This window comes from Liolophura sinensis, chromosome 3 (assembly GCF_032854445.1).
Source record: "Liolophura sinensis isolate JHLJ2023 chromosome 3, CUHK_Ljap_v2, whole genome shotgun sequence".
Classification (NCBI taxonomy): Eukaryota; Metazoa; Mollusca; class Polyplacophora; order Chitonida; family Chitonidae; genus Liolophura; species Liolophura sinensis.
In genome coordinates, this window is record NC_088297.1 from 11,868,162 (window position 1) to 11,890,234 (window position 22,073).

At 39.6% G+C, this 22,073-nt stretch overlaps 1 protein-coding gene across 1 annotated transcript; it reads right to left on the reverse strand.

Moving 5' to 3' along the window:
- Nucleotides 1–379: 379 nt before the first annotated feature.
- Nucleotides 380–17,239, reverse strand: LOC135463635 (uncharacterized). The gene is made up of 9 exons (XM_064740997.1): nucleotides 17,118–17,239; nucleotides 5,117–5,459; nucleotides 4,634–4,746; nucleotides 4,454–4,521; nucleotides 3,760–3,951; nucleotides 2,907–3,494; nucleotides 2,490–2,605; nucleotides 1,072–1,139; nucleotides 380–572 (listed from the first exon to the last, which is right to left on the reverse strand). The coding sequence occupies exons 5-9, from the start codon at nucleotides 3,902–3,904 to the stop codon at nucleotides 380–382; spliced, it is 1,110 nt and encodes a 369-aa protein (XP_064597067.1). The 5' UTR covers nucleotides 3,905–3,951; nucleotides 4,454–4,521; nucleotides 4,634–4,746; nucleotides 5,117–5,459; nucleotides 17,118–17,239.
- Between the last annotated feature and the right edge of the window lie 4,834 nt (nucleotides 17,240–22,073).

The following is a 22,073-nucleotide window of genomic DNA, read 5'->3' on the forward strand; positions in this document are numbered from 1 at the left end:
TCTGAGTTCAAGTTCAGCTCATGCGGGCTTACTCTCCGGTCGAAAGTGGGAAGGTCTGCAGCAGCCTGCGGATGGTCATTGGTTTCCTCCGGGCTCTGCCCGGTTTCCTCCCACCATAATGCTGCCCGATGTCGTATAAGTGAAATATTTTTGAGTACAGCGTAAAACACCAATCAAAGAAAGAAAGAAAGAATTTTTTTTATTCTTGAAAAATATCAATCTTTGTCCTTTACTTTGTGCTTAACTGAAATACAAGTTTACTTTTTTTTATTTTAAACATCAGATATTCTAACACTTCGACCTGTATTATTTTCGTTATTTCAGTCATTAGTCATACGTTCAGACTAAGCACCCAGATCAACTCCGAATGAGGTGAACTCTAACCTTTCATTTCCATGGAGTCCCACTGATACTTTCGGGAGACAGTTGTCGATCTGTTGTGCATTACTTCATGGAGTTCGTGCATTGTTATCACTATAATTGTGGGTTTTAGGTCATTTCGCTGAAGGTTGTCCGGTACAATCACGACATTAAGCAGTGTCATTTTGAAGGATATAATAATACTTCCAGGGCTGCAATGTGAAAATCATCAAACTTTAAGAACATGAAAGTGTACCTGATTTATACGAAATGTAGACGGTACAAAATTATGAATATCAAATTTCAAAAGTTTCAACAAACCTAAACTTCTGCACAATGAACGAAAGGATTTATATGCACCGTTTTAGTATGTTAAAGAACCTATTTCGTTTCAAAGGAATTACATCTTTCGATTATTGACGCAAACATTAATCCTTGACAAATAAGCATCACAGGTTCATCAATGTCAACTTTTCTTCTGGTGATCTTAATACGTTTACTACGTTAAATCAAGCCAATGCACATTTTATTTATTCAGTGTTTAGTAGTGACAAAAAAAATTGTTCTGTAAACAGTTAACAACAATGAAAACGCCGTGTTAATACGTCTACGACTACACATGACGGTGTCACTCCACTCCAACAATGAAAACTCCGTGTTAATACATCTACAGCTACAGGTACGGCGTCTCTTCACTCCGTTCGCACGTACCGTAAAGTTAATACTTGTAGATCGCCGACTCTTGATTCCAGACTTGATCCATTAAACAGTTGGAGCATCTGCAAAAGATACGCCAATATTTTGTGATTCTTTTGAAAGATATCCTGGAATTCGTGTGTGTGACCAGAGACTTCAGGTTTGTCTTTTGAAGTGTACCAAAAAATTCCCATCATTTACACGTGAGTGGAGTTAGACTGTGGTTCGCAGTTGGTGGGTAGCTATTCAACGGAGACAGTTATTATTTCTATAAAATATATATTAGGCTATATGTCAATTCACATCGCACCTACAATTGTTGATCACAATTGTTCATTCTAACACCAGAGGGCGCTTCTGTGAACACCAGTCTGAATAGCAGTCTGGCCCAGATCTCCGTTTACTAAATACCATCACGCACCCCCTGGAGTCAGAATCCGTAATTATTAGCATCATGTACTGGCTTGCATTGTGTACCATTAAATTACCAAATATGATGCAGTATTAACAGAGATATATTGGCCGGACTGCTATTGAGACTGCTATTCACAGAAGCACCCCCACTTCCCCCTCCCCCCCCCCACCTGTGTTAGAATCGAGAGTTATTGGCATCACGTGATAGCCAGCATTAAGTGTTATTAATGTACCAAGTATGATGTCTGTAGGTACAGTGTTCGTGGAGATAATATATAATACATATATAATTTATAGAAATATCGATTCTATAGTTGAATAGCTAACTGCCTACTGCGCACCGGCGTCTAAGTTATTTCACTTTTAATACATTTACCACTGTGTCGTTATTATATCAGTTAACGAAATTTCATATTTCAAAATATTTTCTACGTTTTTTCGTATTTTGCATGCAAAAAAATTGCTTTAAAATGACAATAACATGTCAGTACCCATATTCTGCATCTTGCGATAAGTACAGTTGTATTTGTAGGTGATTTCTGAATTCTAATACGCAGTGTAGCGTATATAGATCCCGTCAGAGCAAGAAATTAGTGCTCGTAGTAAGAGGAACAATTTTGTTGTCCTTATGACCGTTAAGTGTAATCTCCTTTCTGGCATAAGTGTCTGAATGCCATTTTATGTATGTGTTTATCAACGAAGCAAATCGACTTGATCTCTTTGAAGTTGAAAAAAAACATATGTATCGTTTGATGACGATAAGAGGTTGACGACTCGTCTTTAGCGTTCGTTGAAGGCCACATGTCTTCCATCAGTATGGTGTGCATATCTGTACGTCAAGCGTGGGGAAGTTCGGCAGTAGTTTGGCAAAGGTCTCTGGTTTATCAGAAGTGCCCTGGTTTCCTCCACGCGCAAAGTCTGAGGCGCCATGATATGAGTGAAAAATTATCGAGGTAGTTGTCATGAATAAAAAATAATAATAAATACGTATTTCATTTTTATCCTGCCAAATGACCTACTTCTTTCCGGAATTCCTCAACCAGAGATTGGCGTTTTACCGATGACTGACTTAACAGCATGTCTGACCACGGTTCATACAACACAACTCTCCCTATTACGTCGGTATCAGTAAAATCTGAAGAGAAAAAAAAATAACATCCACAATGTGTACGCCAATGCTATTAATAAAGGTCAATGAAAAAAGTCCTCAAAACATAACCAAATTTTGTTCACATGGTTCATCCTCATGTTCCGTAGTTTAGAATTTCATTGGAGAAAAAGATGGTGAACCATGAAATGTAAAATCTTATTTTTAGGGCTTATCGTTTTTTGTCAAAACAAAATTTAGAAAATACTGATTTCATATGGCTAATTAAATACAAAAAAATTGCTTACTTTTCTGACAAGGTTAAGTAAATTCTAAAGCAAAGTCTCACCACTATCCTCAAAAGTTGCAGGTGTTGACGTTGTACTAGATGATGTTGTTGACCTCCGAGATGGTGAGGTTGATTTTGACCTTGTTGTGGAAGACCTCGCTGTTAGTGTGACAGAACTCCGCATTGTTGCCATAGACTTCGGCGTTGTTGTGGTGGACCTCGAGATAGTTGCCGTAGGCTTCGGCGTTATTGTGGTGTACATCGAGATAGTTGCCGTAGACTTCGGCGTTGTTGTGGTGGACATCGAGATAGTTGCCGTAGACTTCGGCGTTGTTGTGGTAGACCTCGAGATAGTTGCCATAGACTTCGGCGTTGTTGTGGTGGACCTCCAGATAGTTGCCGTAGACCTCGGCGTTGTTGTGGTAGATCTCGGCGTTGGTGTGGAAAACCTTGAGGTGGGCATCGAGGTTGACATTGTTTTCGTCCTAGTTGTGCTTCTGACTGATTGTGTTGTTGTTGGGGTACTTTTCGTCGTGCTTTTTGGTGTGGTTGTTTTCTTCGGTGTTGCCGATGTAGTTGATTTTGTTGTTGGCGGCTCGGTGGATATATCTGGCTTTGATGTTGTCGTTTCCGTAATACTCACGCCCACTACAAAACATATAATCAACATGCAATGTTACCATGGTTTGTTGGTGAAAATGCGAGCTTTACAATAAGTTAAAGAATGACTTGGCAAATGTCTCTGATTTACTCCGGACACTCCTGTTTCCGCTATCTATGAAACTGGACGCGGTCGAGCTGTGAGTTTCAAAAGTTGATAATAGTTTAGTGTTACGAAATGAGAGAGACCTATTTCAATTAACAGCTCTGGATTCTGTACCTCCGGATTATCTGATTATGTCATAACACTAACCTTTAACACTAATCCGGTCAGTATCCATCTCCAGATTTACGTTATCTTTGATGGAGTTTTTGATTAATCCGCCGACCTCGACCTTTGACTCCGAGTCTTCAAACGTCACCAGTACGGTTTCCATTATCAAGCTGGACGGCATCATCAGGCATGTTGATGATAATCTTGATGTCAGCAATCACGCTGCCTCTCCTGGTGTAGACATGAGAAATGTGTGCCATGAAATTCATGCACGGAGTAGCAGAAGGGGCATGTAAAATAAATTAATTATCTCGGCCAGGCGCCATAAAATCTCTTGACGACGTAATATCTCGCCCTGACCACGTAATATCTCGCCCTGACCACGTAATATCTCGCCCTGAACACGTAATATCTCGCCCTGATCACATAATATCTCGCCCGGACGACGTAATATCTCGTTCGGACGATGTAGCATCTTCTTGTTTAGACAATAAAAATACAGGAGACATGGGAGACGCTTACCAATTTTAATACACTACGGTAACTACCGTATATCATAAGTATATATCATATATATTTTGTGATGTACGTACAATTTGCCCTCCGAGGAATATGTATGGTATTTCCCTGTCTGTCAAAATGGTTCACAGTTGACTTTGACTTGTCACACTATGCACTTTCTTAAAATACAGAAAACTCTACAGATTTTACCTTGAAAAAAATGTCATCTTACCTAAGGCCGACGACCTCTGTGCTTTGGTAGATTGACCCCATTTTACCGATGTGGAAGACCCTGTTCAACTGTTAATGAGACAATTAGGAGAGAAATCAGGAAGAGAAGTTAAGTACCAAAAGGTAAAAGAAAAAAACCATATATAACAAGTGATTCAGGAATTATTGTTCCTAAACTTACCTCATTTTCTATCGTCAACTTCTTCGCCCTGTATTCCACAGACGTATTGTCCGCGAAGGCGTTTGTCCAGTTGTCAAGGAGTACAACCTCTCCCACGTACTGCACTTGTCTTCCTACGAAAGATATTATATTTAGAGTTCTGTTCAAAACTTCTACATCAATGTGGCCTCTAAACTAAAAGATGAATAGAAAACAGAGCTGTATTTAAAGGTATAGAAAATAAAAAAATTTACGTTCAGATGAAAGATTGCGAAAAGTTAGTTTTTATAAATGTTGTCTCAATATTTTTCCGATTTGTCTTAGAAGAGAAAAAGACAATATTATTTTGTGGGTATATTTGGTGTATATTGTCTTTGTGTAATAATGTAAATAAATGAGGATGTAACACATGTTTAATAAACATATTCGCTCTATAATATGGTTTCTTCATCTAACAAATAGGCTCAACCTGGATTTGATCATATGTATATTTTTAATACTCACTGCTATTGCCTTTGTTGTGTACGGTCAATGTGACAGCAATTGCAATTGCCGCAGCAATGATCACGATGGTGAACACAATCACAGCTAGAACCGGGCGCTTACTTCCCTTGGACTCGGGTTTTGATTGTTCACTCGCTCGACAGGATCTTCCAGATGGGCTCTGGGAAGCCACAGCTTCACGACTTTCGGCTAGCCGATAGGCGGCGGTGCTGGTGGACGGCCAATCGGTGTACAGCAATGACGGTAGTCTATTATTAAATTTATTGGCTTCCGATGAGAGGTTCCCAGGTGGTTTCCCCTCTATAGGCCGGTACATTTCCCCACGCCCTATCCTCCCAGGACTCTTAAACATGAAGGAAACAACGAGAAATATTTCATTGAACGCCAAATGCTATAAGTCGTGATCTTATTGGTCAGGGAAAGCTACTCAAGGACTACTTTAATCACTTGGACACAAGAGATGCCGGTTCAAACCCGACTTTACACATTCAATTTGTGGTTTCTTTACTCCCGGCGTTTGTGGGGCCTTAATGAAAATAACCTGTCAGTGACGCTCGTGTGGCCATGCTAACACCTTCCTCGCAGAACGTCTTGCATCAGCTAATTATGGCGAATATCTGTACGCCAGGTGTGGAAAAGTTAGCCGTTAAATTGTCATAGGTCGGTGGTTTACGTCAGGCACCACGATTTCCTCCATCCGCCAAATTTACCACCATCGAATAGATTCTTGGGGGTGGGTTTAAATAAAAACGCGGACTTGTGTGAAAACATTCACTAGACTTACGCCACGACAGGTACACTGTATTCTTGCATTAATATATTAGAACCCTGTCATTTCTACCTGCGAGCGACAGGTTGTTGTTGGGTAATTACTAGGGTAATTATTCCGTCTAATTACATGAACACTGATGTACGTGTATGCATGCAAAGAAAACCACAAACATATCACATGAATTTCATTAGGTTTCAACAGTAAATTAATCGCTTAAGCTCAAAAAAAATCTGCTTTTAAAACACTCATTTAAAATTTATGGTCATATCTGCCATTAACTTTCTGAATTTGAAAGAAAGCACTTTCCAGTTAGTATAACAAACCGAATAAAAAGTGCCACTGTTAGGCCTATTTATTTATCTATTTGATGGGTGTTCAAGAATAATTCACTTATACAAGGGCGACCAGCACTATGGTCTGGGTAGAGACCGGGGAAAACCCACGACCATCCGCAGGTTGCTGCAAGACCTTTTCCATTTACGGTCGGAAAAGAAGCCAGCATGAGCTGGACTTGAACACACAGCGATAGATGTATTTGGGAATGCAAGCTACTGTTGTTACATTTATGTAGAATAATGTAGGTTTTTTGACTGAAAAAAAACCCAGATTGTTTGCCCCAGGCCGAACTTGTGATAAAGTGACAAATTACTTTAAAAGAAAGTATGTTGTGCAGAAACTGAAGGGTATAGACATTGGCCTAACTTCCTGGCACTGAAATATTGCTCAAGGCACAAGAATATTAGCCGCATTAGTGAATACATATGGATGTGTTTCAGAGTTGATCAACAAACTGATTCAGCATAAATGTTGAGGTATCGGTACGTTTTCAGGCTTGGATTTTTCTAACAAACCATAACCATTGCGTGTTAAGGAATAACGTGTGTTAAATCAGGGATTAAGCTGTGCCTAAACCTGATTCTCATGTACATGTAAGTATTTAGTATACGTCAGTTTAATGTGTTCTTGTCAGAAAGCGATTCACCATTCTAGTGATACATGTACATTTATCAAAAGAAAAAGGTATTGCTTAAAATCAGCAAAGTTTGCTATCAGACATACACTGCAAATATATACGCATGACAGGTGTTTATAAAAACACACGCGTTAAAGTGTAAACGCTTTGCTATTTTTAAATAAACGCAGACGTTTTATCCCTAAACGCGTTACATGTACATGGGACTATACACGCATACGTTTTTGTTAAAACATAGGCTGGCAGCCTTTTGATAACATTGGCATTTTCAGTAAATCATTCCCACGTTTGTTCCAAAATATGAGACGTGTCTACTACAGTGGTCAAATGGCCGTTTTTATTTTAACATGTGCCTAACAGTTTTTGCTGTGTACTTTCAGTGAATATTTAGGCGTGGCTATTTTGGAATTTAGTTTTCATTCCATCCTTTGGATTTACACACATGAAGATTTTTGTCTCCGCTTCAAGGCGCGACTGTTTCCTTTACTGACATTGTCTTTTGTAAAACTGATGATACGGTTTCACAACTACGCCGCCCCAGGTTAGACATGCTTGGCCAACGGGAACACATGCAGAAAACTAGGGAAATGGGGTTTGTTCAAATTTGAAAAATATCTTTGAAAACAGTGTTTGTGTGTACATATAATATGCTTATGAACAGAGTAGCACATAAGTCTTACTTGCTCAATATTGTTTTCTTAACAGACTGGGATATTTTTTAAGATCAGATTTGCGGTCTGGGTACCTCCCGTATTAGCGTGCCTAACAAAAATACTAGCACAAATACTCACGACACGAACTCGTTTGCTTCAAAAAAAAGTAGATTGCGACATTTTCGGTGTTTGCATAAACTAGTCTACACTTGTCTAAGTCATTTTGCTAAATCCGCACTAACATGAAAAGACGATTCCTGAATGACTGTGTAATAAGTAGATCTAAAAATAATGTAGACTAGCTCTGTATCTACTGGAGTCGAGATGATATCATATCTGTTGTGTTATGGAGATATTAAGTAAATAAAGCCTGACTGACTTAACAAACAGAGAGAGCTGCCAGCTAAAGAAATTGATTTTAGTATTAGCTTAACCTACTTACTGCCGAGAAAATACCTACAAGTACCAAAATAGAGCTGAGCTTACGGAAAAAAAGGTCCCTCAAAGGTGCTATGGGGTGCATTTTTCTACTAACTTCTGAATTACTTAAACAACTCCAACAAACTATGCCGGAGGATGCCGTCATTTGATTAGAGCCTCGTTGATAAAGAGACTATTGGAAGCTGGAAAATGTTGCGCATCATTCTGATGTGCTCAACAGAAGTTTAAAAAAATTCTTGCCCTAACATCTTTTCAGTGAAATATAGTAAAAAATTTTATTATGGCAAGCAATCCGTTTTACCCTAACTTGTGTATTTTCTTGTTCCTGCTATTATTTTATTCGATTCTCAATATTAATAAGACTATACTCTATTTCTTTTAGCGAGTCGCCTATATTCAGCTGAAGGGGTCTCCGTGGCTCAGTCGGTCAGCGCGCTAGCGCAGCGTAATGACCCAGAAGCTTCTCACCAATGCGGTCGCTGTGAGTTCAAGTCCAGCCCATGCTGGCTTCCTCTCCGGCCGTAAGTGGGAAGGTCTTCCAGCAACCTGCGGATGGTCGTGGGCTCTGCCCGGTTTCCTCCCACCATAATGCTGGCCACCATCGTATAAGTGAAATATTCTTGAGTACGGTGTAAAACACCAATCAAATAAATAAAATAAATGAATATATTCAGCTGTCGGTAAAATCAGTCAACTATCGACTTCACTCTAAAACCTGTTTCTGAATTTTTGAACTTATTTACAGATTTTAGCATAATATTACCTTAATAGATGAATTATATTTGATATCTTCTAGTATATAATCTAACGGCTGAATGATTTTAGAGTTGCATTTCAGGAAATTCTTTAACGCAAAGAATGTAGTCAATTCGCGGAGGCAGTAATGAAAACTGTGTGACTGGATGCAGTTTGTCATAGCCGCATGTTGGTGCTCCTATTGTAAAACAAAGTACTCTCCACGCCCATTGTCCAGCATGCCATTTGTTTCTGAATAAGTATGATGTCACCCGAGGCAATGAGTTCTTGGTGTGGAAACAAGGCTTATGAAATTTAACATTATAAATTAGAAAAAGCGCCCTAAATTCATTTTCTTTGCAAGAATATGGACGTCCAACATATTGATGTGTAGAGCTTGGGTTGTTACGTGTCCCTTAAAAGCAAATTTGGTAGCGAGTACGGCTGATTTGAAAATAGTTGAATATAGGTGAGTCGCTAAAAGAAACAGATTACAGTCATTGCCATTTTGAAAATAGTTTGAGTAGCCGCCATACTCCTTACAGTGCATGAGTTGCTCTCTACGTTCGCTCGCAAATTCTGTACAAAAATCTCAAACAAAGTCCGGGATTGAGCCTGCACCTCATGTGTCATATCTGGATTCAAAAAGGAGTGTCTACACCATTCCGTCACGATCTACGCCTTAAACAGTTATAAACAGGTTAAAAATATCCAATACATTACAAGCTTGGGTAAGATATATTCTGCAAGCTTATGTTTTACAGGTATGCTATATAGAGTAGGCCTCGTGGTTGCAATATGATGGTCACACCTGGATACACCTGAGTGTCTTTGAGGAAACTTATTGATGGTACATACGCCAACGGTGGGTCGCTTGGCAACGGTTCGATATCTCAAATATCCCCGTCACTCGGATGTCTTTTATTGAAGTTGTATAGCAGATATTTTAATCTTCATAAGACTAAGCCGTCTGCTCGTGGACATGAAAACTAAACATGTGTAGAATAGGTGGACATATCCGGCTAACGTATACATGCAGGGTTGGGTCGTTCTTGTTTAAGTAGTGGCCGTACGTGAACGTTTCCAGCAAACTGCGGATTCTTTCGGATTTCACCCGGGCTCCTGACATAAAGTTTTTCGCCCTCGTATAAGCGAAATATAAGCGAGTTCTACGTAAAACACCAAGCAAAGAAATAAAAAAAAGTAAATAGAGCGTGTTGACTGTGGTACATGCTGGATGCTTTATACACGAAAGTTGAGAAAAACAGCTTTATATCGTTACATAGATGTGTTGCTAATCTCGTACCTTGTCACTGCAAACAGCTTTCTTTGAAGCTTTGAGGAGCTGTCTGAAGTAGAGTTATATTTGCGTTACGATCTCGTATGTAATGTATGAATGCGTGGGCTAAATCTCCTTTGTAGCACTGTGCAGTGACCTTGTTTCTGATGGTGGTAAACTGGAAAAATGTGTCTGTCATTATTTTGCAATGTGTGATGTTAAAGAGGCCGTGCATGGCGTTACCTGGAAACGAACTCGAGCCAGTCAAGGGCAGGTCTATGAACGACAAAAACGGTAAACGCCCTTGATTGAAATGCGTCCATTTACGCCTTGGGAATGGAAAGTGCCCCCACAGAAGTTCTTTCGCTAAAAGCTTTGTAGTCTCAGGTTCGTCTGTGCAAATTGTCCCTTCCTTCCGCGATCGCCTTCTGAGTAAATCTGTGAGGAAGAGTACAGATGTGCTACCTGTATGCACAATGTGGGGCACACTGATAATCTACTCGCCGGTTTAAATATATACACACATGCTCACAATGTACTCTCTGGTCTCCGGTTTTAACATATAGACACATGCTCGTGATGCATTCTCCGGTTTAAATACAAAGACGCATTATTATAATGCACTCTCCTTTTAAATGTATAAAGTTATGCTCACAATGTACTCTCCAGTTGAAATATATAGACGCAGGCTCACAATATACTCTCCGGTTTAAATAGTAGACGCAGGCTCAAAATGTACTCTCCGGTTTAAGTATATAAACGCATGCTCATAATGCACCTCTCCGGTTTAAATATATAACGCATGCTCATAATGTACTCTCCGGTTTAGATATATAGACGCATGCTCACAATGTACTCACCGGTTTAAATATATAGACACAGGCTCCAAATGTATTCTCCGGTTTAAATAATAGACGCCAGGCTCCAAATGTATTCTCCGGTCTAAATATATAGACACAGGCTCCAAATGTATTCTCCGGTCTAAATATATAAAGGCATGTTCACAATGTACTGTCCGTTTGAATCTTTCTGCAAAACGAATACTCATAACGTACTGTTCGCTTTACATTTCCTTACGAAAAGCATCCTCCAAATGTACTGGCTCATTTACATTGTTACATAAAACGTATACTCATGATGTACTCTCCCGTTTGCCCTTTTAAACGCGGACTCATAACGCACTTTCCGATTTAGACGGTCTAACAAAACATGTACTCAAAATGCACCGTCCAGTTTAAACTGCCCTAGAAAACGCGTACTCAAAATGCTCTTTCCAGTTTAAACTGTACTATAAAGCGAGTAATGTGCTAGTCTGGATTGTCCTACAAAATCTCATATCCATAATACACTCTACAGTTAGGACTGTCCTACAAAACGTACTCATAATGCACTCTCCAGTTTGGATTGCCCTACAAATCATATTTATAATGCACTCTCCAGTTCGGACTGTCCTACAAAACGTCATTATAAACAAAACATATCCATCATTCCCTCTACAGTTAGGACTGTCTTACAAAACGTACTCATAATGCACTCTCCAGTTTGGATTGCCCTACAAATAATACTCATATTGCACTCTCCAGTTTGGACTGTCATACAAAATATACTGATAATGCACTCTCCATTTCTGACTGTCATACAAAACATACTCATAATGCACTCTCTGGCTTGGACTGTCCTACAAAACGTAATTATAAACAAAACATATCCATCATTCCTCTACAGTTAGGACTGTCTTACAAAACGTACTCATAATAAACTCTCTGGTTTGGATTGCCCTACAAATCATACTCATATTGCACTCTCCAGTTTGGACTGTCATACAAAATATACTGATAATGCACTCTCCATTCTTGACTGTCATACAAAACATACTCATAATGCACTCTCTGGTTTGGAGAGTCCTACAAACGTACTTATAATGCACTCTCCAGTTTGGATTGCCCTACAAATCATACTTTTAATGCACTCTCCAGTTTGGACTGTCCTACAAAACGTAATTTTAAACAAACCATATCCATCATTCCCTCTCCAGTTAGGACTGTCCTACAAAACGTACTTATAATGCACTCTCCAGTTTGGATTGCCCTACAAATAATATTCATAATGCACACTCCAGTTTGGACTGTCCTACAAAACGTAATTATAAACAAACCATGTCCATCATTCCATTTCAGTTAGGACTGTCTTACAAAACGTACTCATAATAAACTCTCTGATTTGGGTTGCCCTACAAATCATACTTATATTGCGCTCTCCAGTTTGGACTGTCATACAAAATATACTAATAATGCACTCTCCATTTTTGAGTGTCATACAAAGCATACTAATAATGCACTCTCTGGTTTGGAGAGTCCTACAAAACGTACTTATAATGCACTCTCCAGTTTGGATTGCCCTACAAATAATATTCATAATGCACTCTCCAGTTTGGACTGTCCTACAAAACGTCATTATAAACAAACCATATCCATCATTCCCTCTACAGTTAGGACTGTCTTACAAAACGTACTCATAATGCACTCTCCAGTTTGGATTGCCCTACAAATAATACTCATATTGCACTCTCCAGTTTCGACTGTCATACAAAATATACTGATAATGCACTCTCCATTTCTGACTGTCATACAAAACATACTCATAATGCACTCTCTGATTTGGACTGTCCTACAAAACGTAATTATAAACAAAACATATCCATCATTCCTCTACAATTAGGACTGTCCTACAAAACGTACTCATAATAATCTCTCTGGTTTGGATTGCCCTACAAATCATACTCATATTGCACTCAGCAGATTGGACTGTCATACAAAATATACTGATAATGCACTCTCCATTCTTGACTGTCATACAAAACATACTCATAATGCACTCTCTGGTTTGGAGAGTCCTACAAGCGTACTTATAATGCACTCGGCAGTTTGGATTGCCCTACAAATCATACTTTTAATGCAATCTCCAGTTGGGATTGCCCTACAAAACGTAATTATAAACAAACCATATCCATCATTCCCTCTCCAGTTAGGACTGTCCTACAAAACGTACTTATAATGCACTCTCCAGTTTGGATTGCCCTACAAATAATATTCATAATGCACACTCCAGTTTGGACTGTCCTACAAAACGTAATTATAAACAAACCATGTCCATCATTCCATTTCAGTTAGGACTGTCTTACAAAACGTACTCATAATAAACTCTCTGATTTGGGTTGCCCTACAAATCATACTTATATTGCGCTCTCCAGTTTGGACTGTCATACAAAATATACTAATAATGCACTCTCCATTTTTGAGTGTCATACAAAGCATACTAATAATGCACTCTCTGGTTTGGAGAGTCCTACAAAACGTACTTTTAATGCACTCTCCAGTTTGGATTGCCCTACAAATCATATTCATAATGCACTCTCCAGTTTGGACTGTCCTACAAAACGTAATTATAAACAAACCATATCCATCATTCCCTCTACAGTTAGGACTGTCTTACAAAACGTACTCATAATGCACTCTCCAGTTTGGATTGCCCTACAAATAATACTCATAATGCACTCTCTGATTTGAAGAGTCCTACAAAACGTACTCAAAATACACTCTCCAGTTTGGATTGCCCTACAAATCATACTTATAATGTACTCCCTGGTTTGGATTGCCCTACAAAACGTAATTATAAACAAACCATATCCATCATTCCCTCTACAGTTAGGACTGTCTTACAAAACATACTCATATTGCACTCAGCAGATTTGGACTGTCATACAAAATATACTCATAATGCACTCTCCATTCTTGACTGTCATACAAAACGTACTCATAATGCACTCTCCAGTTTGGACTGTCCTACAAAACGTAATTATAAACAAAACATATCCATCATTCCCTCTACAGTTTGGACTGTCTTACAAAACGTACTCATAATACACTCTCCAGTCTGGACTGCCCTACAAATCATATTCATATTGCACTCTAAAGTTTAAACTGTCCTACAAAACGTACTCATAATGCACTCTCCAGTTTGGACTGTCCTACAAAACGTAATTATAAACAAACTATATCCATCATTCCCTCTCCAGTTAGGACTCTCTTACAAAACATACTCATAATACACTCTCCAGTCTGGACTGCCCTACAAATCATATTCATATTGCACTCTAAAGTTTGGACTGTCCTACAAAACGTACTCATAATGCACTCTCCAGTTTGGACTGTCCTACAAAACGTAATTATAAACAAACCATATCCATCATTCCCTCTCCAGTTAGGACTCTCTTACAAAACATACTCATAATGCACTCTCCAGTTTGGACTGTCCTATAAATCATATTCATAATGCACTCTCCAGTTTGGACTGTCATACAAAATATACTCATAATGCACTCTCCATTCTTGACTGTCATACAAATTATATTCATAATGCACTCTCCAGTTTGGACTGTCACACAAAACGTACTTATAATGCACTCTCCAGTTTGGACTGCCCTACAAAACGTAATTATAAACAAACCATATCCATCACTCCCTCTACAGTTAGGACTCTCTTACAAAACGTACTTATAATGCACTCTCCAGTTTGGACTGCCCCACAAATCATATTCATAATGCACTCTCCAGTTTGGACTGTCCTACAAAACGTAATTATAATGCACTCTCCAGTTTGGACTGTCATACAAAATATACTGATAATGCACTCTCTATTTCTGACTGTCATACAAAACATACTCATAATGCACTCTCCAGTTTGGACTGTCCTACAAATCATATTCATAATGCACTCTCCAGTTTGGACTGTCCTACAAAACGTAATTGTAACGCACTCTCTAGTTTAGATTGTTCTACTTGTGCAAAATTTCACACACACACACATGTTGTACTGTCCAGTTCACACTCTACTACATAACCTTGTACCGGTACTCTTAAATACATTTCGGGGGCCTCCGTGGCTTATTTGGTTAGCGCGCTATAGCGCAGCGTAATGACCCAGGAGCCTCTCACCAATGCGGTCGCTGTGAGATAAGTCCAACTCATGCTGACTTCCCGTCCGGCCGTACGTGGGAAGGTCTGCCAGCAAACCTGCGGATGGTCGTGGGTTTCCCCCGGGCTCTGCCCGCTTACCACCCACCATAATGCTGGCTGCCGTCGTATAAGTGAAATATTCTTGAGTACGGCGTAAAGCACCTATCAAACAAATAAATAAATACATTTCCAGTTTGTATTGTCCTACAGATCCTTATAATCATATTGAACTCTTCAGTTTGCGCTACCCAAAGTGTCCTACAAACCGGTGTATACATGATGTACTCACTCCACTCATGTGAATATTACAGGAAGGAATCTTGTAAAGGAACCATGGAATATTTTTTTACTGTCTGGTGCTTCGATTTCACTTAATATATTTTAGAAAGCAGTCTAGACACCATTGTCATCTTACTGGTGTAGGTAGGTTGAATCTACATAACCCAATCCATACGACGAATTTTTTTACTACCTCAAACAAGTGTGCGTGTAGAATACAAGGGCAGTTGGGATGGGACAAAATGTTATTCAGATTGACAGCCTACTGTTCTACATCTCTGTTTACATCATTGCTTTCACAAAAGTGAAATGCTATATACGTGAATTATGTTATTTCCAACATTTTGGCAGTGGTGGATGAGGAAAAGCATTCGTAACGTTAGGTAATCAATTTCTAAACTGTACAGCTTGACAAAATGTTTAGAAAATATTGTAGTGTTCTGCAGTTTTATGTTAAATTCATACTTTTAGGCGTTGTGTTCCACTTTATCAACGTTTAAATCTTGATATTTAACATTACGTTAAATGATCAACTTTCATTACGTGGTGTAACATTTCAATGCTAGCACATAAAAATGTCGTATGATTTTAATAGTCAGAAAATGTTGGCAATTTAACATTAGTATGTTAAGGGTGTGTTCAAGTTCTTATTGATTGAAAAGATCGATTATTATCAGTATTCTTATAGATATTGTCATGAAAGATGCATAACAATTGAATATGATAAACTCCCTGTGATTTTTGTTATGGCAACCACTTTTTTCTTTGTTGGGTTATTGTCATTGAGGTATTACAATGGTAAAATGAGAAGGAAAAGAAACGTGTTGAAAATTAAAATCACTGACCGCCGATTGGAATGACAAATGATAAAATCTATCAACGATTTTTGATATCAAGCAGGTATGCGCAATTTTCTCAATCCTATAATTTCGCCGTTTTTAGTTTCATAGCTCTCTTAACATTTTGTGGATAGATCTGTGTCATGAATATTTCAATTTCATCACCTTCCTATTATGGTTCTTTCTTCATGATATACCACTCTCGTCATTCAAACATGATCTTCCACTTCTTGAAAAGCTGTCTCTTTACAGATACTGTTTCATAACGTACATTTTATCCAAAATACTTAACACTGCCTCGGACTAGGCTTTTAAAGGCAGTGCACAGAGACGTTTCACTTAAACGACAACGGTCAGGTTTACGTGTGAAGCAAAATGAGCCCTTGGGATTTTTGTCCTTCGGAACTCAGCTGATGGGTCCAGCAAGACAACATGCAGGCTTCGATTGCTCAGTAGTTTCAACAACCTAGGGAAACTTAAATCCGTTGCAATTTCAATGCTGTATACGTTCCACAGCTATAATTAATCACGTTTTATGTACCACGGTAGATTCTTTCCTATATTTATGATTGAACGATTCATTTATTTAATAATTTATTGTCTCTCATTTTTCTTGATAAATGTTCAATCATTCCAACCATAAACTTGGATAATTATAAAATAAAGTTTCTGTCTTTTTTCTGAATGACTTAATTACCAACAGCTTTAAAATTCCCTTCAATTTGGTTTGAGTTATTCAATCCCTCACTAGCAGCAAATGTACTGTGTATTTTATCCTGCGTTGTTTGTGTCCATTGCCATAATCAAACATGGAGTGAATATCTGTATGTGACTTTTGTTCATAGGCTCCTTAGTAACTTGCCAAAAGTCGGTGGTTTACACCGGGTACGCCATTTTTCTCCACTCCTAAAACTATCGCCATCTTGTGTAAACTCCTGTGTACAGCGCTAAACAAATGGATAAACAAAAAAATTTAACGGAATATGCCTGTATTGCTTTGGAAGAGTATATTTACCGAGTCCTCGTCGGAGTAGGCGGGATTTGCGGCCATGGCTGGTGTGTTTCCCTGCTTGTATTGTAAGCCCTCTTCAGGGCAGGTAATGCCCGGCTATTTTCGCTATCAACGGTAACGTCTCCCGTAACTACTCACACAGACTGTGGTGTCAACACGCGCTGTCCGCAGCCAACGCGCTTGTGATATCATATTGAATTTACCACCCTAGATAACCATAGCGTTTGCAAGCAAACCTTCCCTGCGGTTCAACACGAGCCGTCACATCAACCTGACAATGACAGCGCTGGAGTCATTCAGACGTTGAGTGATTGTGTTATCTGCACTTTGCATGTCGCCTCTTTTTGGGGTCGGGTAACATAGGCTTCGTCAGTGTCCTTTGCCGTGTGAACCTTGTCTCTTTGTTTACCCACATACCATAGATTTTGAATTCGGCCGGTATTATTGACAATTGTCAGGATACCTATTATGTTTGGATTAGGATGTATAGTGCGGAGCCTCGCACAGCTCTATACATATTACCAGCTTTTGATATCCTCATCTCGGCATGTTTTACGAGATAAAAGCCACATTAGAGAATATTTCACCTACAAAGCGACTTTTTATGAAGGTAAGAAACTATGTAGAGCCCTCCGAAGGATCGAAAACTCGGCTGAGCCAGAAGGAAACTGGGTAAACGCGCAGAAAACTGGGTAACGCCCGGAGCAGAGTGGGCCGACCCCCCCCCCCCCCAAAAAAAACTAGACAGAATTAGGAGGAAACTAAGTAAATTGGTGAAGCTAGATTTCTCCAGTCTAGAGAAAACTGGATAAAGCATAGGGTGAACGAAACTGGGTAAAGCGTTGAGGCATCTGAGTAAGGCCTGGAGGAAACTGGGTGAAACTTGGAGGAAACTGGGTAAGCCTGGAGGAAACGGGATAAAGCTTGGAGGAAACTGGATAAAGCCCGGATGAATGTGGGTGAAGCCCTAAAGAAACTAGAGAAGCCCATAAAAATTTAGGTAAGACCCAAAGAAAGATGAGTAAAGAACTAAACAAGCTGGAAAAAGCTCCGAGGAAAGTCGGCTCAACCTGAAGGAAACTGGGTAAAGAATGGAGGAAGCTGGTTAGGTCCCAGAGAGAACTGCGTGAAGCCCGGAGGAAAGTGGATTTAATCCGGACGGTACACCTCCCCCAGTATATACATTTGTTGACACGCCGTCCTCTGGCACGTGAGGTACGGGTTCAATCCTTGCCTTGGACACGTAATTTGTAGATTTCCTAGCCTTCATTGTTTATGAGTCTTCCATAAAAATAAACTGTGTGCAGCGCCCGCGGGCCCATTCGCACAGTGTAACGTTCGATGAAAACCGCCTGACCTGTGAGTTTCACCCACCCATAAAAAAATGACTGCCATCTTATAAGCTTATAAACGTTCATGAATAAGGCGCTAATCAACAATAAAAACGATGAAACCTCATCCTTTTCAGGTCTAGTTCTCACCATGACCTTCAAAGGCCTTCAGCAAATTTAAATTCCTTTTAATTCCCCATACCCCTATCTGATGACCGTGGGGGAAACTACTTAACAAAGAAACCCCTAGCTAAAGCCTGAGTAACGGAAAGGGTGAATATTGACAGAGACTGAGCTGTCTTTTATAGTCCGTCTCAATCGTACGTGTACTGATCCTACAGCTTGATACCAAACTCTGTTGGGGTATTGTGAAATTCTCGCGCACCGACGGCCCCAAAATAGACTGAAAAGAGAGAGGGCTGACCCTACAGGTTTACAGTCTTTTGTCCCTGTGGATGATTGAATTCTGAATAACAGACGGTAGTAATTTTTTGGCCTGCATTCATGCATGTGAAAATGCGTTGTCTTTTTTTTTTTAGTTTTTAGTACCCTAAAGCCATTTCACAAAACAATCTCAAGGAGTATTGCTTAAATTTTAACCCAACTTAAACTCTTATATATAGTTTTACGTCATACTTAACCATATTTCACTCATATATCGACGAGGAGACATTGTGTGTACAAGTACATATGTTGTTTTACAATGAAAATTTGTTTACTGTTTTATATGCAGACCTCTGAAAACGTTTTTTGTATATAGTTTACTCACATCTGACATATCCACTAAGTCGTGTATCCTAGCTAGCTGGCGGAAGGCGCTTTATCGCTAAAGGTAATGCCTTACCGGGCATAATACATGTCAAATTAGCTATACATCATTATATGTCTTTTTTCTTTATTAGTTTGTGATCCACACTATCTAGTCTGAGAAAAAAATATTATTACATGCATGCATGCGTACATGCATTTGACATTGTATGTGTCTGCAGTTGCCGTTTGCCATGCATTTTGCCTTTATGGCACGTTTGGCATTCATTTGGCTGTTGATTGTAGCACGTTTTTCAGGTATTTTGCCTCTGTGGCACGCTTGGTCATGCATTTGGCTGTTGACTGTAGCACATTTGTCATGCACTTGGCTGTTGACTATAGCACATTTGTCATACACTTGGCTGTTCATTTTGGCTGTTGACTGTAGCACATTTGTCATGCGCCTGGCTGTACATTTGGCCGTTGACTGTGGCACGTTTGTCATACATTTGGCTGTTGATTGTAGAACGTTTGTCATGCATTTGTCTGTTGATTGTAGCACGTATACCAATAAATTCAAAGTTTTAAAAAACGACCAGATATGGCACAGGTACAGTTTCCCACTGTTATATCGTTTTCAGTGTAGAAATTGTCAGATAGCTTATATTTAGCACCTAGAGGGAAAAGACAGAAAACAATGGTATTCGATCATGGATTAAAAAACCGCCCAATCTGTTATGATTTATTTATTTGATTGGCGTTTTATTCCACACTCAAGAATATCTCACTTATGCGACGGCTAACAGCTTTAAGACGGGAGGAAGCCGGGCAAGGCCACGGCGAAGTCCATTCGCAGGTTGCTGGCGGTCCATGTGGATTTGAACTCAGAGCGATCGCATTGATGGGAGACTCCTGGGTCATCGCGCTGCGCTAGCACGATCTGTGATGAAATCCCGTAGAACCAGAACCAAACTGTATTCAAACTGTCGTAGATTCATTTTCTTGAACCAAGAACTTTGGAAAGCCTTATCAACGTCATTTTCTTAAACAGCTTACACGCATTTCGCAATATGCTGAAGGGTACGACAACAGTGTAAGTACCGGACTGGTGCGCGCACGGAGAAGAGATTATAAAAACTTATTTGTTCAACCTGATCAGGGTATGGTGAAATAGGGTCATGTTGCGACACAACACTTGCCAGTCAGAATAAAGGAGGTTGGTTTGGTGAGGCATAGTCGTACATATGGCCCATGGATCACCAAGTTGTCTCTAACTTATGTCAGTCTATGTCTCAACTTCAGAAACACTTTGCTGTTGTAAAATTGTCGCTTATCTAAGGAATTTTTATTTTAATTCTTCGAATTGTCTTAGACTTTCAAGACTTTCAAAAGTGAATGGCCCCTAAAGGCTCTGAGCAAACGACAGACAAACAGGCAGTGACTTACAGACGTGTTTGTCAGTTGCAAAAATGTATATGTATCAGAAGAATGGAGGGCCGCGATGCATTAAAGGGATTACTTCACTATTATTTATTCATTTATTTATTTATTTATTTATTTATCGAATTGGTGTCTACGCCACAGTCAAGAATATTTTATTTATATGACGGCGGCCAGCATTATGGTGTGAGGCAACTGGACAGAGCCCGGGAGAAACCCACTACCATCCGCAGGTTGACCTCCCCACATACGGCCGGAGAGGAACCCTGCGTGAGCTGGACTTGAACTCATAGCAATTGCATTGGTGAGAGGAACCTTGGTGTGATTGCGCCTTAGACAAGGATACCCAACATTTCACTATTAAGTTACAATGGAAATTGTACAGCAGGTAACACCGCAGTCTATCAATCCATTACTTTTACAAAACAACATCAAACCTTCATTGATAGCTTTCAAATGGATTTTGGTTGGCGTAGAATGGGGGGAGAGTGATGGAGGGGAATTTTGTTACATGTACACCATAGATACCTCATGGAAAATTACTTAAGTATATTTGTCGGTTTTGAGTGAGTGAGTGCTTGGGGTTTAACGTCGTACTTAACAATTTTTTAATCACATGACGACGAAGGAGTCCTTAGAGTGTATGTAATGTGCCTCCTTGTTGCAGGACGGATTTCCACTGCTCTTTTGTCTGGCGCTGCTTCACTGAGACGCCTTACCAAAGGCAAGTAAGTGGCCCCGCCCGAGCCATTATACTGATACGGGTCAACCAGTCGTTGCACCATCCCCTTCATTCTGAGCGCCAAGGTCTTAGGTGTTCCTCGACCCAGGACTTACCCTGGGTCTATCGCCTCCATCCCGGACGCTCTACCAACTGTGCTATCGGGGCCTTAAGTGTCGGTTTAGAATTACCCGCCCTTGGCAAATAGAAAGCAATATTTACATTTGTTTATTTTAGGTCTAAATAAATATTTCGACATCTTCACTGAGAACTGGCTGTTTTGTATCACTATTTACATTAAGCTCACGCAAACCAATAAAAAATAATGTTGTTACAAACCTTTTTGCATTTTACGAGGTGGAAATTTAATCATAGATTTAAAACACACTTCAAACTTTCCTCTGAAAAATATTATCAGTACAAACAAGTCAACACACTGTTAGTTTTTCTGTGTTAAAAATGCTATGTTAAAAATGGGGTGGCTAGGGTTAAAAAACGAATAACTGCAGAGACATTACCGAATACATGTGACTCCATTTGGTGCTTGCGCAATCTGAAAATACACGTGATCAACATGTCCTCAGACCCCCATTAATTTTCCATAAGCGACAATGTTAACGTCTAACGCTGTAGCTCAGTCCCAAACATTCCGTGGCCAATAAGCTTTGGTGCATACCTGGCCCAGCCTGTGAGAAACAAGCCATAAAAATCTTGACATAG